Genomic DNA, 18148 nt, shown 5'->3' with positions numbered 1-18148 from the left:
ATGAGCTCTGAAGACTATTCTTCCTCTGAAGAGGATGAAGATGTGACTGGAGAGCAAGTTGCTCAATATTTAGGAGCTATCATGAAGCTGAATGCCAAGTTGTTTGGTAATGAGACTTGGGAAAGTGAACCTCCCTTGCTCATTAGTGAACTAGATACTTGGATTCAGAAAATTTTACCTCAAAAGAGACAAGATCCTGGCAAGTTCTTAATACCTTGTACCATAGGCACCATGACCTTTGAAAAGGCTCTATGTGATCTGGGGTCAGGGATAAATCTTATGCCACTCTCTGTAATGGAGAAGCTGGGGATCATTGAGGTACAACCTGCCTTGTTCTCATTACAATTGGCAGACAAGTCATTGAGACAAGCTTATGGAATAGTGGAGGACGTGTTAGTAAAGGTTGAAGGCCTTTACATCCCTGCTGATTTCATAATCTTAGACACTAGGAAGGAAGAGGATGAATGCATTATCCTTGGAAGACCTTTCCTAGCCACAGCAGGAGCTGTGATAGATGTTAACAGAGGTGAACTAGTCCTTCAATTGAATGGGGACTACCTTGTGTTTAAGGCACATGGCCATCCCTCTGTGACAAAAGAGAGTAAGCATGAAGAGCTTCTCTCAGTTCAGAGTCAAGAAGAGCCCCCACAGTCAAACTCTAAGTTTGGTGTTGTGAGACCACAACCAAACTCTAAGTTTGGTGTTAAAACCCCATATCCAAACTCTAAGTTTGGTGTTGGGACTATACAACATTGGCCTGATCACCTTTGTGGCTCCATGAGAGCCACTGTCAAGCTATTGACATTAAAGAAGCGCTTGTTGGGAGGCAACCCAATTTTATTTATCTAATTTTTATTCTATTGTTATTTTATGTTTTATTAGGTACATGATCATGAGGAGTCACGAAAAAAATATAAAAATTAAAAACAGGATCAAAAACAGCAGAAGAAAAAAATCACACCCTGGAGGAAGCACAGACTGGCGTTCAACGCCAGTAAGGAGCATCTGGCTGGCGTTCAACGCCAGAACAGAGCATGAAACTGGCGTTCAATGCCAGAAACAAGCAACATTCTGGCACTGAACGCCAGGAATGTGCCTAGAGGAAAAAGCTGGCGCTGAACGCCAGCAACAAGCATGAAACTGGCGTTCAACGCCAGAAACATGTTACATGTGGGCGTTGAACGCCCAGAATGTGCACCACTCGGCGTTTAAACGCCAGAATGGTGTGCAAAGGCATTTTACATGCCTATTTGGTGTAGGGATGGAATTCCTTGACATCTCAGGATCTGTGGACCCCAGAGGATCACCTCAGGATCTGTAGACCCCACAGGATCCCCACCTAACATATTCCCACCTTACCTCCTAATCCTAGTTTACTCTTCCCTATGTCATACTTCCCAAAACCCTTCACCAATCACCTCAATCTCTCTTCCCAATTACCCTCTTCACCATTCACATCCTTCCACTCTTCCCCATAAACCCCACCTACCTTCCAAATTCAAATTCTCTTTCCCACCCAATCCCACCCTATATGGCCGAAACTTCACTCTCCCCTTTCCCTATATATACCCTTCCATTCTACTTCATTTTCACACAACACTACCCCTTCTACTATACCTTGGCCGCACCACCAACTCTCCCTCTCTACCATATTTTCTTCTTCTTCTTCTTCTTCTCTTCTTTCTTCTATTGCTCGAGAGCGAGCAATATTTTAAGTTTGGTGTGGTAAAAGCATAAGCTTTTTGTTTTTCCATTACCATCAATGGCACCTAAGGCCGGAGACTCCTCTAGAAAAGGAAAAGGGAAGACAAAAGCTTCCACCTCCGAGTCATGGAAGATGGAAAGATTCATCTTCAAGGGCCATCAAGACCACTTCTATGATGTTGTGGCAAAGAAGAAGGTGATCCCTGAGGTCCCTTTCAAGCTCAAGAAAAATGAGTATCCGGAGATCCGACATGAGATCCGAAGAAGAGGTTGGGAAGTCCTAACCAACCCCATGCAACAAGTCGGAATCTTAATGGTTCAAGAGTTCTATGCCAATGCATGGATCACTAGGAACCATGATCAAAGTATGAACCCGAGTCCAAAGAACTATCTCACAATGGTTCGGGGGAAATACTTAGATTTTAGTCCGGAGAATGTGAGGTTGGCGTTCCACTTGCCCATGATGCAAGAAGATGTACGCCCCTACACTAGAAGGGTCAACTTTAATCAAAGGTTGGACCAAGTCCTTATGGACATATGTGTGGAAGGAGCTCAATGGAAGAGAGACTCCAAAGGCAAGCCAGTCCAACTAAGAAGACTGGACCTCAAGCCTGTGGCTAGAGGATGGTTGGAGTTCATTCAACGCTTCATCATTCCCACTAGCAACCGATCTGAAGTTACTGTGGATCGGGCCATCATGATTCATAGCATCATGATTGGAGAGGAAGTAGAAGTTCATGAGGTCATCTCCAATAAAATCTATAAAATAGCCGACAAGCCCCCCACCATGGCAAGGCTAGCTTTTCCTCACCTTATTTGCCATCTATGTTACTCAGCTGGAGTTATCATAGAAGGAGACATCTCCATTGAAGAGGATAAGCCCATCACCAAGAAGAGGATGGAGCAAGCAAGAGAGACCCTTCACGGTTCTCAAGAGATGCATGAGGAAGCTCATCATCAAGAAATCCCTGAGATGCCTTAAGGGATGCACTTTCCTCCCAACAACTATTGGGAATAACTCAACACCTCCTTAGAAGATTTGAGCCACAATGTTGAACAATTAAGAGTGGAACATCATGAGCACTCCATCATTCTCCATGAAATAAGAGAAGATCAAAGAGCAATGAGGGAGGAGCAACAAAGGCAAGGAAGGGACATAGAAGAGCTTAAGGACATTGTTGGTCCTTCAAGAAGAAGATGCCACTAAGGTGGATTCATTCCTTATTCTTATCTCTTTCTGCTTTTCGGTTTTTATGTTGTGTTTATCTATGTTTTGTGTCTCTACTTCATGACCATTAGTATGTAGTAACCATGTCTTAAAGCTATGAATAAAATCCATTAATCCTTCACCTCTCTTAAATGAAATATGCTTTAATTCAAAAGAACAAAAAGTACATGAAATTCGAATTTATCCTTGAATTTAATTTAATTATATTGATGTGGTGACAATACTTTTTGTTTTCTGAATGAATGCTTAAACAGTGCATATTTTTTATCTTGTTGTTTATGAATGTTAAAATTGTTGGCTCTTGAAAGAATGATGAACAAAGAGAAATGTTATTGATGATCTGAAAAATCATGAAATTGATTCTTGAAGCAAGAAAAAGCAGTGAAAACAAAAAGCTTGCAAAAAAAAAGAAAGAAAAAAATGGCGAAAAAAATAGAAAGAAAAAGAAAAGCAAGCAGAAAAAGCCAATAGCCCTTAAAACCAAAAGGCAAGGGTAAAAAGGATCCAAGGCTTTGAGCATCAATGGATAGGAGGGCCCAAGGAAATAAAATCCATGCCTAAGCGGCTAAACCAAGCTGTCCCTAACCATGTGCTTGTGTCATGAAGGTCCAAGTGAAAAGCTTGAGACTGAGTGGTTAAAGTCGTGATCCAAAGCAAAAAGAGTGTGTTTAAGAGCTCTGGACACCTCTAACTGGGGACTCTAGCAAAGCTGAGTCACAATCTGAAAAGGTTCACCCAGTCATGTGTCTGTGGCATTTATGTATCCGGTGGTAATACTGGAAAACAAAGTGCTTAGGGCCACGGCCAAGACTCATAAGTAGCTGTGTTCAAGAATCAACATGCTTAACTAGGAGAATCAATAACACTATCTGAACTTCTAAGTTCCTAGAGAAGCCAATCATTCTAAACTTCAAGGGAAAAAGTGAGATGCCAAAACTGTTCAGAAGCAAAAAGCTACAAGTCCCACTCATCTAATTATAATTAATATTCATTGATATTTTGGAATTTATAGTATATTCTCTTCTTTTTATCCTGTTTGATTTTCAGTTGCTTGGGGACAAGCAATAATTTAAGTTTGGTGTTGTGATGAGCGGATAATTTATACGCTTTTTGGCATTGTTTTTAGGTAGTTTTTAGTAAGTTCAAGCTACTTTTAGGGATGTTTTCATTAGTTTTTATGTTAAATTTACATTTCTGGACTTTACTATGAGTTTGTGTGTTTTTCTGTGATTTCAGGTAATTTCTGGCTGAAATTGAGGGACTTGAGCAAAATTCTGAAAAAGGCTGACAAAGGACTGCTGATGCTGTTGGAATCTGACCTCCCTGCACTCAAAATGAATTTTCTGGAGCTACAGAACTCCAAATGGCGCGCTCTCAATAGCGTTGGAAAGTAGACATCCAGAGCTTTCCAGAAATATATAATAGTCCATACTTTATTCGGAAATTGATGACGTAACTTGGCGTTGAACGCTAAGTACATGCTGCTGTCTGGAGTTAAACGCCAGAAACACGTCATGATCCGGAGTTGAACGCCCAAAACACGTTATAACTTGGCGTTCAACTCCAAGAAAAGCCTCAGCTCGTGGATAGATCAAGCTCAGCCCAAACATACACCAAGTGGGTCCCGGAAGTGGATTTATGCATCAATTACTTACTCATGTAAACCCTAGTAGCTAGTTTAGTATAAATAAGACTTTTTACTAGTGTATTAGTCGCCTTTTGACCATTCGGTCTTCTGATCACGTTTTAGGGGGCTGGCCATTCGGCCATGCCTGAACCTTTCACTTATGTATTTTCAACGGTGGAGTTTCTGCACACCATAGATTAAGGGTGTGGAGCTCTGCTGTACCTCAAGTTTCAATACAATTACTATTACTATTACTTTCTATTCAATTCTCTTTTATTCTTATTCCAAGATATACGTTGCACAACACTTTGATGAATGTGATGATCCGTGACACTCATCATCATTCTCACCTATGAACGTGCGTGACTGACAACCACTTCTGTTCTACTCTAGGCCGAGCGCATATCTCTTAGATTCCCCAACAGAATCTTCGTGGTATAAGCTAGATAGATGGTGGCATTCATGGGGATCCAGAAAGTCTAACCTTGGCTGTGGTATTCCGAGTAGGATCCCGGGAATCCGGAAAGTCTAACCTTGTCCGTGGTATTCCGAGTAGGATTCCGGTATTGAATGACTGTGACGAGCTTCAAACTCCTGAAGGCTGGGCGTGATGACAAACGCAAAAGAATCAATGGATTCTACTCCAACCTGATTGAGAACCGACAAATGATTAGCCGTGCTGTGACAGAGCATTTGGACCATTTTCACTGAGAGGATGGGATGTAGCTATCAACAAGGGTGATGCCTCCAGACGATTAGCCATGCAGTGATAGCGCATAGGACCATTTTCCCGAGAGGATTAAAAGTAGCCATTGATGATGGTGATGCCCTACATACAGCTTGCCATGGAAAGGAGTAAGAAGGATTGGATGAAAGCAATAGGAAAGTAGAGATTCAAAAGGATTCTAGCATCTCCACACGCCTATCTGAAATTCCCACTATTGATTTACATAAGTATTTCTATCCTTTTTTATTTTCTGTTTATTATTAATTTTCGAACTCATCATAAACCATTTAATCTGCCTAACTGAGATTTACAAGGTGACCATAGCTTGCTTCATACCAACAATCTCTGTGGGATCGACCCTTACTCACGTAAGGTATTACTTGGATGACCCAGACACTTGCTGGTTAAGTTGAACGGAGTTGTGAGCTTCTCTAACAGTGCCTGGAACTCTTTTATCACAATTTCGTCCACCAATCATTCAACCAATATTGCTTGGTTCATCAATCCTCGTGGGATCGACCCTCACTCACCTAAGGTATTACTTGATACGACTCGGTGCACTTGCCGGTTCAGTTGTGGTATTCGAAATTCCACACCACCTATCAGCATGGTTGGATATGTTTATAAGATTATATCTAAAGTATTGACGATGAGAAGAATGAAAAGTGTAATGCCGAATTTAGTTGAAAAATCACAAAGTTCCTTTGTTAAGGGGAGAAAAATACATGATGAAACTTTAATTACATGTGAAATTGTGCAATGGTTGAAACTGAAGAAGAAGGCATTAACAATCACCAATGGTTGAAACTTTAATTACATGCCAAATGTAGTTGTGCGAATAATACTTTCATTGCAAAGGAGGTTCTTTTGAGGAAGGAAGAGGACGGCCTAGCTTAGCTCTTGTAAAGTGGGAGATGACATAGGCACCGAAGAAACTAGAAAAGTTGTGAAATATTCGGTTGTTCGTAATACTGCTTTGTTGTTTAAATGGTGATGAAGATTTTCAAAGAAGGATTGTCCATTATGGAAAAAGATTATATGCTCATATAATAACTTGAACCCTAATCAGTTGTTGTCAACTCAAACATTATCAGTAAAAGGGGTCTGTGGAGAAACATATATCAACTGCAAATAAAGGCGTAACATGTCAGAGAGAAGATAATTAATGTCCTTTATGGAAGTAGGGGATGATAGATCAACCAAATTTTGAGACGATACATGGTTGTAAGCGAAATAGTTGAAAGATCCCTTTTCGAGAATCTTCTTGATTTCAAATCAAAGGAGATCTGTAATTAGAGATTGTGGATTTTGGGATGGGATAGAGTGGATATTTATGAAGTTTTGCAATAAGATACTTTGGTAGATGATATACTTAATTATAAATTCACAAATAAAATCTAGCAATGACTAGTTCCGCCTTAAGTTGAGTTGTTTACCTGATTTATTCTAGTAGACCAGGTTAATACTAAGGACTGGCTGAGTAAATTGGATATCATTGAATAGAGTGATAATTTATGCATTCTGTATAGCAAGAATGTTAAAAATGTACAGCACTTGTTTGTTACTTGTGAGTATTCTTGGCATATGTATGTGGTGTGCATGTGGGCCACTGAATATTGGATGTGCTTGAATTATTTCAGGTATCATAAAAGAACACTTTGTGAGTTGGAGGACCATGCCATTGAGAAAAGAGTTGTGCAAAAAATAGTTAGTTGGCTTTTTCTCAGTTATATGGAATATCTGGCTACGTATGAATGATATCATATTTTAGAAGAAGACAACAGATGTGGTACAGTACACTGTGTTGCTGGAACTTTTTGTTGTTCTAGAGAGTAGTATAGTGCTTAATTAACTCATATTGTTGATAACTATGGTGATGACATATGCGTTGCTTTTAGTTTAATTTCTTTATTCATGTTCGTCCTTTAATTTGTTTGATATATATATATATATATATATATATATATGCTCCACTTAGAGTGCTAAGCTTTTTCTTTCAAAAAAATATTTTGTGTCTCTAAGAAAAAATGTAAGAAATAAAATATAGCACTAGAAAAGTGAGAATATCACTCTTAATTTGTAATTAATTTGGATTGGCCGAGTGATATACTCGTCTATTTAAACAAGTGTTAAGAGTATGAATTTTACCTTATATATGTAGCAACCTATTAGTCAACGACAGACTCTTAAATAGAGTTAAAATCTGTTGCGAATCAATCTTTAGCACGTCGGATTAAAAAATACCGTGAGTAAAAACACACTCTTAATTAATTTGTCTTATGATGTTTCCTAAATACCTATAAAGTGTAATTATTTTACCTTTCTTTTTTCTTTCTCTTTTTTATATTGATAGTTCTGTTGGTGTCTTATGTGTGATTCATGAAACGATTACAACCACCAATAAATTCCAATTTATACTCTTCGCAGTTGGCACGCAAGGTCTGATTCTTTTTCTATTTAAAAAAAAAGAAAGAAAGAAAAAGAAAAGAAAAATTATACAATAAACATTATCGTTGTCACAAGATTCTATAGAAAAATGTGTTCATTCTTTAATTTTGCATATACAAGCCATACTAAGCTATAAAGAGAATGAAATTAAAAAGGCAGATCTACACTTTTTGCTTGACTTATATATATATAGTCCCCCTGACATATATACAATAATTATTAACACCACACCACCCAGATGAACTTATATGATTAATCTATTATTAGCTAGAAAAATTAATTAACCACGAGTTCATAATAATTTGTTCAAATTATTTGCCTTTTCTAATAGTCATATGTTAGAGTACTAGAGAACGAACGATAATATAAACATGAATCATAAGTAGCTAGGGATATATATAATTCGAAAGCTATGTTACAATGATGCTACTATTGAAGAAATTAAATCAATTATTACTTCCGTAAAAAAAGACTAAGAAATTAAAGCTAAGAAACAAATTAAACCAAGCTTTATTCCCTACTTGTAAATCTCAATAAACACTATAATAATAATAATAATAATAAACTACCCATCAAAACTCCTCTTCTATACACTTACAGCAGCTTAGGTGCACTTGCTGCATTCACTTTTGTTTTTTTTCTTCTAATGATAATTAATAATAGTAATAATTGTTGTATTATCAGAAACATCTCCCTCCATATCCTGCGGTCTTAAACAGTGCTTGCTTTATATCTTCAGAACTCACCATTCTCTTCTGCTCCAATTCCTGTACGATCACAACAAAATTGATTAAATAATTTAATTCACTGCTACTCAACACTATTTACATATACATGCATACTGAGAATTCAAAACCTGTAAACACCATACAATTTTGGCTAAATTACTTTGAAATAAGTAAGATATATATATATATATATATATATATATATATATATATATATATATATATATATATATATACGTATTTAATAGGGTCTATGCTGTATTAGTTATAGGACTTATTTGGGTAGCATTCTTGAGAAAAATCTGTTTTTAAATGATATATTTTTAATAGATCTTTTATAAAAGTAAAAATAATTTCATGTTTGGATTTCTCATGTAAAAAGAATTTTTTATTTATCAATTATGTTTAGGTAAAATAAGATGAAAGTATTTTTTTTATTCATTTATTATGTGAAAAATATCTTTTTTTTTTAAATAAAGATCTTTTAAAAAAAGATGTAAATTGTAACTTTTCAAAAAAGATATTTTTTTAATTTTTCTAGTACTTTTATTTTTACTATTAGAAATTTACCAAACACACTAAAAAATAAAAAAAATATTTTTTTATCGATTTAATGACACTCAAATAAGCGCATAGTGACTATGATAATTATACAACTTTAATTTTAAGTGTTGTTAGTTGCTAAAATTAAAGTTGTATTTTTTTTAAAAAAAATTAGTAATAATTTTTATTTTTTAAATTAAAAAATGTGATTAAATAATAAAAAATATGATATAAATTTTAGTAAAGTGTAACTAGCGTAGTTATATATATACCTCTGAGCAAGAAGCTTGCATTGTGAAGTCATTGAAACAGCTTATAACACAGTGTTGAATGTCAAGACCCAATGCTTCCAAAGTGTTTACTGTAGATAGCAACATCCCTGGCTTCCCACCACAACAGATCTCAACTCTTGTGTCTCCATTATTATTCCTCCTCTCCACATCAAACTGTATGTTTAATAAATAATTTTGTAATTACACTCACAAATCCACTCATAATTATTCTTCAATTAAGTTCATGTACCTTGGGAGAATTTCTCACTAAAATATCATTTGGGTGTATATCATTGGATAAAATGCCATTTGAATCATCCACCACTTGGATTTCTTGTTTCAAAGTATTGATCTTGTCTAGTAGTTCCTTCATGTAGTCAATGGTGTCTCCAAGTATAGATGTTCTGTCCATCTGAGTAAATTAAACCATTCAACAACCAAAATTAATTACCATATGATCCAAAATCTGATTAGAATAAGAGTCTGATTACTAACCAAAAATACAGATATGTATTTTAGAAATTTTTATAGATAATAATAAATCTTTATGATTTTGGTGTTTATTTTACTTACTTTGTATTTGTAATTGTTGAAATAGGATGTTTGTATTAGTTGGATTTAGCATGTTAATTTAATTTTATAGAAAAGTATAGAGAGACATGAGAATATTAAACAATGTGAACAATGGATATGTCGGATGTTTAATTCAATAAGTATGCAGATGATTATGTTGATTATTCTTAATTGGATGGTTATTCTTTTTTATTCGATTTACTCATGTACAATTAACAATAGATGGATGTTCAATTTACTAGATGTGCGGATGGTTATCCTAATGTTAAAATTTAAAAGATAATTTGTGAATGAAGTGTTTTTTTTATTTTTATTGGATTAATTTTAGAATTTAATATTCACATTGTTTACAAAAATCATTGTCTACCTAACAAAACCGTAATTTTATTTGTTTTTAGCCGGAACTAGGCTTCGAAATTTTTTAAAAAAATAATAATAATAAATGATGGTTAATTAATGATTAATATAATTATAATTACCTTGCTAATCTTGGGGACAATTGATCTAAGCATGGAGAGCCTATCATTCAATCTCTTCCTTCTTCTCCTCTCAGCCATTAGATTCTTGGAGGGTTGGCCCTCAACCTTCTTTGATCTATTATTGTTCTTCCTTTCCGAGTTGAAAACAGGAGGAGAAGATGATTGACTTGCCTCCATTTTGCACTCTCTTTGCATCTCCAAGCTTTGAAGCTCTTCTTCCACCAACATAGAAACTAATAGTGGATTTTCATTATTATTATTACTATTATTATAATCCTCTTGATGATCACTCATTAATATTGGTGGTGGAGTAGTAGTGTCACTATTATTGATCTGTGGTGCTGAGAATTCTTCAAGCAAGGAACTATATATTTCATTGAAGGTAGTGTCACAATAATAATCGTTGCAATTTTGAGGAACTTCTTGGTAAGAAGAACAAGAACAAGAATAAGAGGAGTTTGGAACAAGAATAGAAGAAGGTGATGAGTAATAATTTTGATGATCAAAACCGCCACTATTACCCCACCCATTATTATTTGGGAAGAGTAATTGGTAGTTTCCTTCTTCATCACATGGATTATTATTTGTGCTTTCCCATGTTTCTCTTCTTAGTGACATTAACTCATCCAAGAAATCATGGTCATACAACTCCATTCTCTCTCTCTCTCTCTCTCTCTCTCTCTCTCTCTCTCTCTCTCTCTCTCTCTCTCTCTCTCTCTCTCTCTCTCTCTCTCTCTCTCTCTCTCTCTCTCTCTCTCTCTCTCTCTCTTCAGTGTGTGATGAAGGCTAATTATTATTTAGGAAAGAGGGTTGATGAGAACATGGTTACATAGGAGCTCCAAGTCTCTCTCTCTCTCTCTCTCTCTCTCTCTCTCTCTCTCTTATCAGTGTGTGATGAAGGCTAATTATTATTTAGGAAAGAGGGTTGATGAGAACATGGTTACATAGGAGCTCCAAGTTAAAGCATTTATAGGGAGGAGTATAAGGAGGAAAAGCTTAATTAACTTGCAAATTGATTATTATTTATTTTTTATTATTTAATTATGATTGTTGTTTGTGCATTATTATTATATTATAGTTATAGTACTATATAATTATTCATTAATAATATATGTATGGTTGTTTTTGCAGCTATACCCTACAATCGAAATGGAATCTGCCTTTTCATATCACAACTCTCTCTTTCCCCGTATATAGAGGGGGAAAAATTCTTAGGTGATTAAGAAAACGATTTTCTAGTACACGTTATTTAATATGTAATGCTTTTATTTTTTTTGAGTAAAATATCGTTTTTATCTTTAACGTTTGGGTAAGTTTTAAAATTGTCCCTAATGTTTGAATTGTCCTAAATAAATTATAAACGTTTTAAAATTAATTCAATGTTGTCCTGCTGTTAGGAATCTATTAACGAAATTGACGGCAGGACAAAATTGAGACGATTTTAAAACGTTAGAGACTTAAATAGGACGAAAACGTTGAGAAGAAAATGATACATAAAAATAAATTTTAATTTTATCATTCACTAATATCAATCTTTTATGGTACATAGTTATTCAATTATTTTTAATCACATTTAAGTAAATTATACTTAATCACATTATTTTGATTCTAAATAAATTTATTTTTTTATAATTTTACTCTTAAAAATTTTTACTCATGATGAAATATTTGTAAAATGACTAGAATCACATTACTTTATTATATATTTATCATTTTTTTTCACAAGTTTATGTACTAGTCATTGTATAAACATTTTATGATGAGTAAAAATTTTTAAGAATAAAATTATAAAAAAATAAATTTATTTAGAATAAAATTAATGTGATTAAGTGTAATTTACTTAAATATGATTAAAAAATAATTGAATAACTATGTACCGTAAAAAATTGATATTATTGAAGGATAAAATTTAAATTTATTTTTATGTATCGTTTTTGTCCCCAACGTGTTTGTCCTATTTAAGTCCCTAACGTTTTCAAAATCGTTTCAATTTTGTCTCGTCGTCAATTTCGTTAACAGATTTCTAATGGTAGGATAATATTGAATCAATTTTAAAACGTTAGAAACTTAAATAGGACGACTCAAACGTTAGGAACAACTTTAAAATTTACCACAAGCATAAATACAAAAATAATACTTTATTTTTTTTTCAATTATTGGAGGGCTGTAATGATTTCAGTATTAACAATATCGTGAAGTGGGGAAGCTACATTATTATACTTTTTTTTTCTCATCTGACCATACTCAAGTACAAATTCTCCATAATGAGGGTTTTTGTAATTTTCACCGAACTCATGCAATAGAACAAAATAAATATTTGATGGGAACGAACTCACGGGAAATTAAATTTGACCATCTAAAATGTTTGAAATACGCGACTTGTGAGATAAGATTTTGTTAGAGTAATAATATATTTGAAACACAAAAAAATGGGAAGGAGGCTACGATCCCCTCTGTTCAGAATATAAAAGAAATATTTTGCAAACACAAAATTAGTTTGCAATCAATACTACTCCATAATATAATGGCAATTACTTCGGTATCTTTTAGAAATTAAAAGATAAATTATCTTTTGTCAAACTAACATTATATATTATCTTTTAGTAATTGTCTAATATTATTAAATTAATATTTAGTTGCATTTTCAATATTTTATTATTAATTATGTTAATAATTGAACATTTTATTTTTATTTTTTTTTAGCAAAGACAAGATATTATTTTATTCCATAAAAAAAGTTTGGTTCACACTTGTACAACAACAATCACAGCAAAAGAAGATCTCCCAACACAAGTAAATAGTATCCAAAGAAATCAAAGCTAAAAAAAAATAAAAATATGCAAGAATAAAGAAGAAAAACAATCACAAAGAAAAAGTGCAATGTGTGTGAACTCTAAAGTTAATCTTTTTGTTTGAGCCAAAATATTTTTAGGTATTGAGCATTTGCCCTCAAAGAGTTAAAAATTTTGAGCAAGTTAAATCTCCCAGAGCGTGTATACGTACTGAATAAGAAGATTCTTGATTTATTATCTTGATTTAATGAAATTGAAGCTTGAACTAAGCCATTTTCATGGCGGTTGGTCATGTTGATTGACAGGAACAAGGTATTGTTCGAGTTTTGTCCAAATTGCTGCTGATTCTGGATATGTGAAGAAGCAGTAGAATGCCGATTCAGGATGTTGGTGACATCGTTGGCAGATTGGTGGAATATTGGTCATTTTGGAGTGAAGTCTCTCCATCAAAGATAAGTCATTGTGACTTAACTTCTCTATAGAAATACTCTAATTTTTGGAATATATTTGAGTTTTCAAATTGTGTCCCAGAATTTTTTGTCTTTAAATTTTGAATCTAGTTGTTGTTCATGAATGTGATAGAAGTAAAATGCAACATCATAACCTGAAGCTACTGAATATGAATCATTTTTCTCTTTGTTCCAAATTAATTTGTCTTCTGTTTGTGATCTAGTGGTATGGCAAATTATTCTCGCCACCTCCAGAGGATAATTACTTTGGATTAGGTTTTGATCCCATCTTTTATCTTCCTTTAATAGTTGTCTAACCCAGATGAGAGTAGAATTTGTGTAGTTGGTTGGGAAAAAATTAAAGAGAGAGTTATCACCAAACCAAGGATCTTTCATGATTCTGATTGTTTCACCTCTTCCTATTTTTCGTTTCATACCCTTCTCAAGAACCTACGACCTTCTAGGAGATTCCTCTATGCCCATGATGGGTTGGAACCAATCTCCACCTTTCATAAAGGTCGAATATTTGAAGTATCTACTTTGATAGACCTTGAAAAGCAAGGAGTGTTTCTTAGTGCTCAGTCTCTACACTTGTTTTGCTAACATAGTTAAATTGAAGGCCTTGAGATCTATGAATCTTAGTCCTCCCAGTACTTTTGGTCTACTCATGACATCCCAACTAATCCATTACATCTTGTTCTCATTAGCTGTCCCTACTAAAATTGTATCATCATCTTGTGTAGTTCATCAATTAAAGAGTCTGGTAACTTGAAGCACGCAACTTAGCGTATACATGAGAATGACTGAAGCGACAACCTTCAATAGAAGTGACAACCTTTAATAGAAGCTCCCGCCCACTGGTGGATAGTAAAGAGCACTTCCAATGCTGCAATTTCTTCATTACTTTCTCTTTATGTAGTTAAAAATTTGTGTCTTTAATCTATTAATTACTGTTGGCATTCCAAGATACGTATTTTGGGATCCGACATGTCTGATGCTTAGAATATCTCTCAGGTGGTCTCGTCGTAATGGAGAGGAATTATTGCTAAAAACACTGAGCACTTGTCTAAGTTTACATAGCATCATAGGTCTCCAATACTTGCAATATGGATTCGTAACTCTGGTAATTAGTCTTGCTAAACAAGATTGCATCATCAGCCAATAGTAGATGACTGATTGAGGGGCATCTAGCATTCAGTCTCAGACCTTGAAATATAGTATTCTATTCTCCTTGGTAGAGCAGATGGGTTAAACCTTCTGCACAGATAAGGAAGAGGTAGGGTGAGAGGGGATCTCCTTGTCGAAGTCTTCTACTAGATCTAAAAAAGTTTGTTGGTTGGCCTTCCACCAAAACAGTATGAAACCGAAGTTACACACTCCTTAATCCAAATGATTCACTTTCTACCAAATTCCAACTTTGCCATCATGAACTATAGGTAGTTCTATTCTACTCTATCATATACTTTACTCATATCTAGCTTGACTGCTATTTTACAACTCCCAGCTTTTTGGTTCTTCAAAAAATACATACATTTATGTGCAATTAGGATATTATCGCTAATGAGCCTTTTTCATATGAATGCACTCTGATTCTCACTGATTATTCTTGTCATTAGTGGCTGCATTCTATGGACTATGATCTTAGAAATTATATTGTAGAAGGTAGTGCTTAAAGAGATTGGTCGAATTTGTTGCATTGAATAAGCGTTATTTACTTTTGGAATTAAGCAAATTTGAGTGTGGTTAAAACTTCGTAGAATTCATCCTCCTGAAAAGAAAATTTTCACTACTTCTTTAACATCTGGACCAATGATACCCCAGAAGAATTGAAAATTTTTTTCAGAAAACCCATCATCACTTGGGGCTGTTTTAGGGGATATTGAGAAAATCGCTCTTTTAATTTCTTGGTCAATGATAGGTCGTTGTAAATTTCTGTTCATACTGGCCGAGACTTTAGGTTCTAAATTTTTCATAAGTCAGGATTGATAGGATTACCTCTAAAAAAGAGGTCTTAATAGAATTTTTGAGCTTGTTCACCAGTTTCATGTTTTTTGTAAAGCTATCCTCCATTTTCATCCTCTAACCGCCAGAGCTTGTTATGTCTATTTCTCATTTGAAATTTAGTATGGAAGAAACAAGTTTTTTAATCTCCCCAATGAAGCCAATAAGCCCGTGATTTTTCTCTCTAATATCGTTCTTCTAACTCTAGAGCTTGGGATAATTCTTTCTCTAGTTATAGGATCTCTTCCTTGCTACCTTCATTTATATTCTGTTTCTTTTCAGCTAGTCGCTTGGATAACTCTTCTACCAGTTTTCTTGTATTAGAAACATTTGATTTTTTTCATTCTACCATGAGGTATCTACAGAGCTTAAGTTCCTGAAAAAGAATGAACATTTTAGAGCCAGTTATTGTTTTCTTCCATACCTCATCTACAATTATGGTGATTTCAGGATTAATGCACCATCGTTTCTGGAAGCGAAACCTTTTTTTCTTTTTCTTATCCTCTTTTTCAGTAAAGAGCCAACTCAGTCTATGATCAGATCCAACATCTTCCATGTGTGTGAGAATAGCTTGAGGAAAATTATGTTTCATAGTTACTGAGAATAAGCATCTGTCAAGTCTTTCTCTAATTGTTCGATCTCCATCACTACGGTTCCACCAAATATATTTATTTCCAACATAATCCAAGTCAATTAGTTCTGTCGAGTTAATGAAGGAATTAATTGAATGATTGAATTTGGTTGTTTGTCCCTTCATCCTTCCTTTTCATGGCTACCGGTAATAGTATTAAAATTTTCAATTACCATATTGTTGTCCTCTGTAGTAGCAATAAGCTGTAGGAGCTCATCAAATTATTGTTGTCTTATTGATTCTAAACTATGTAAATGAATGAAAAACTCATTCAGATTTGCTGTGCTGGATACTTCTTCAATAGTAAAACAAGGACAGAGTTGTTTTAATAGTTAATTTAATTCCTTTCAACCACCAAACTGCCAAACCTCCTGTAGTACCACTCGGAGCCATACAATAACCATATTAGTATCTACAACTTTTTTTTGTTTAATAAATGAAATGACATTTTTTGTTCTACATAGAAATACCATTTCAGGGGAATGAGATTTTTTAATCTCTTTAATGTTGTGAATTACCAGAAATTTTTCTAAATCTCGGCAATTTCACATTAGCATCTTCATGGACACCTGGGTGTCATTTTTGGGTTGGCACCCTCCACTTCTTCAGATGTATTTACTTCATCCAAACACATCTTCTTAGAGTCTTCCATATCAGCACCATCAAACAGCCCCCTTTTAGCTCCTATTACTTTTTATGGTTTTCATTTTTCTTTTTGGCCATGGTTTTTCTTTTTTTTGTCCTCCACTTATTTTTTCACCCCTTTTTTTCTCTTGAACCTTGACAGAATGTATGTGGCATTAAATTAGAAGTGTTGTATAATGGTAAATGAAGCTCATTCTCCTCCAGATTAAGGGTGTTAAGGTCCTAACTTTGGATTCAAATGAAGCTCCATTAATAGTAATAGCCACAATATCATTATCATCAAGTTCCTTTAAAGCTGATTCCCCTATGTCCCCCATGTGATCTCTATTTGTAGCAGCCAGTTCCCTCTCCTCCTCTGATATCGGTTGCGAGTGATTTGAGTTGCTAACTACTAATGTCTTCTTGGAATTCTCCTCTCTAATGTTGAGTTTAGAAAATCCTTGGAGAAGATTGACTGTATGGTTTTCAGGGATCTTTATGTTCCTTGTTGAAGTTACTTGTTCCTTCATTCTTCTTTTCTCCATTTCTCTAACCGAATTGGTCAGCCTTGAGATTTTCTGTAATTCGATTTTTCTCTTATTTTCTTTCTACAATATCCTCTAAGAAGAATTCACACGTTCTGTCCTCGTGTCCGAGATGACCACAGTAACTGCCATAATTCCCAATTCTTTCGTAACGAAAATACACTCCAATTTTCTTCTCTTTCGAGTTTGGTAGACTTATTTTTTCGCGCAGCAGTCTTGTGGCATCTATATGAATTCTTGCTTTCACAATTCTGCCTTCCCTTCCACGGATACTAAAAAATTTCACCGCCAAAATTTCTCCTAACCTAGCTCCTATGTTGTGTTCAAGTTCTAGGGTTTACAGTGTTCAGGGAACCCTCAGAATTAGACTCAAATAGGGATCCAAAAATAATCTTCTACTTCTATCTCCATTCCTTCTCTCCATCTTTGAAGGTGAATGCTGTAATTTTTGAACAATCATGGTGATCCTCTCTCCATTCTAATCACATCAGTTTCTTTATCAAAGAAGAATTGATATATGTTATTCCCATGGTCACACCTATTGTGAATGTTGAGCCTAATATTAGTCTCTCTACTAGATTTTTCATAATTTTTTACTCTTGTCTTAATGTCATTAAAGTGCATGTCATCAAATTCTTCATCATCACATTTATATCTACACCCTTCTAGATTTTTTTAACTCTGTCATCTGGATTGAAAAGAATACTTTTACTGTAACACATTTTAAAACACACAAATTTAATAAAATTGAAAGTATCACTCTTTTAGAAGAAATTC

General features: G+C 34.5%; 1 protein-coding gene across 1 annotated transcript; it reads right to left on the bottom strand.

The window, feature by feature from the left end:
- Positions 1-8100: 8100 nt before the first annotated feature.
- On the bottom strand, positions 8101-11271 carry LOC112703314 (uncharacterized). The gene is made up of 4 exons (XM_025754712.3): positions 10330-11271; positions 9528-9689; positions 9278-9451; positions 8101-8501 (listed from the first exon to the last, which is right to left on the bottom strand). Exons 1-4 carry the CDS (start codon positions 10981-10983, stop codon positions 8415-8417), a joined length of 1077 nt encoding a protein of 358 aa, XP_025610497.1. The 5' UTR covers positions 10984-11271; the 3' UTR covers positions 8101-8414.
- Between the last annotated feature and the right edge of the window lie 6877 nt (positions 11272-18148).

Source organism: Arachis hypogaea, chromosome 7 (assembly GCF_003086295.3).
Source record: "Arachis hypogaea cultivar Tifrunner chromosome 7, arahy.Tifrunner.gnm2.J5K5, whole genome shotgun sequence".
NCBI classification, from domain to species: domain Eukaryota; kingdom Viridiplantae; phylum Streptophyta; class Magnoliopsida; order Fabales; family Fabaceae; genus Arachis; species Arachis hypogaea.
Note: the sequence above shows the minus strand (reverse complement) of the source record. Positions and strands in the feature narration are given on the sequence as shown.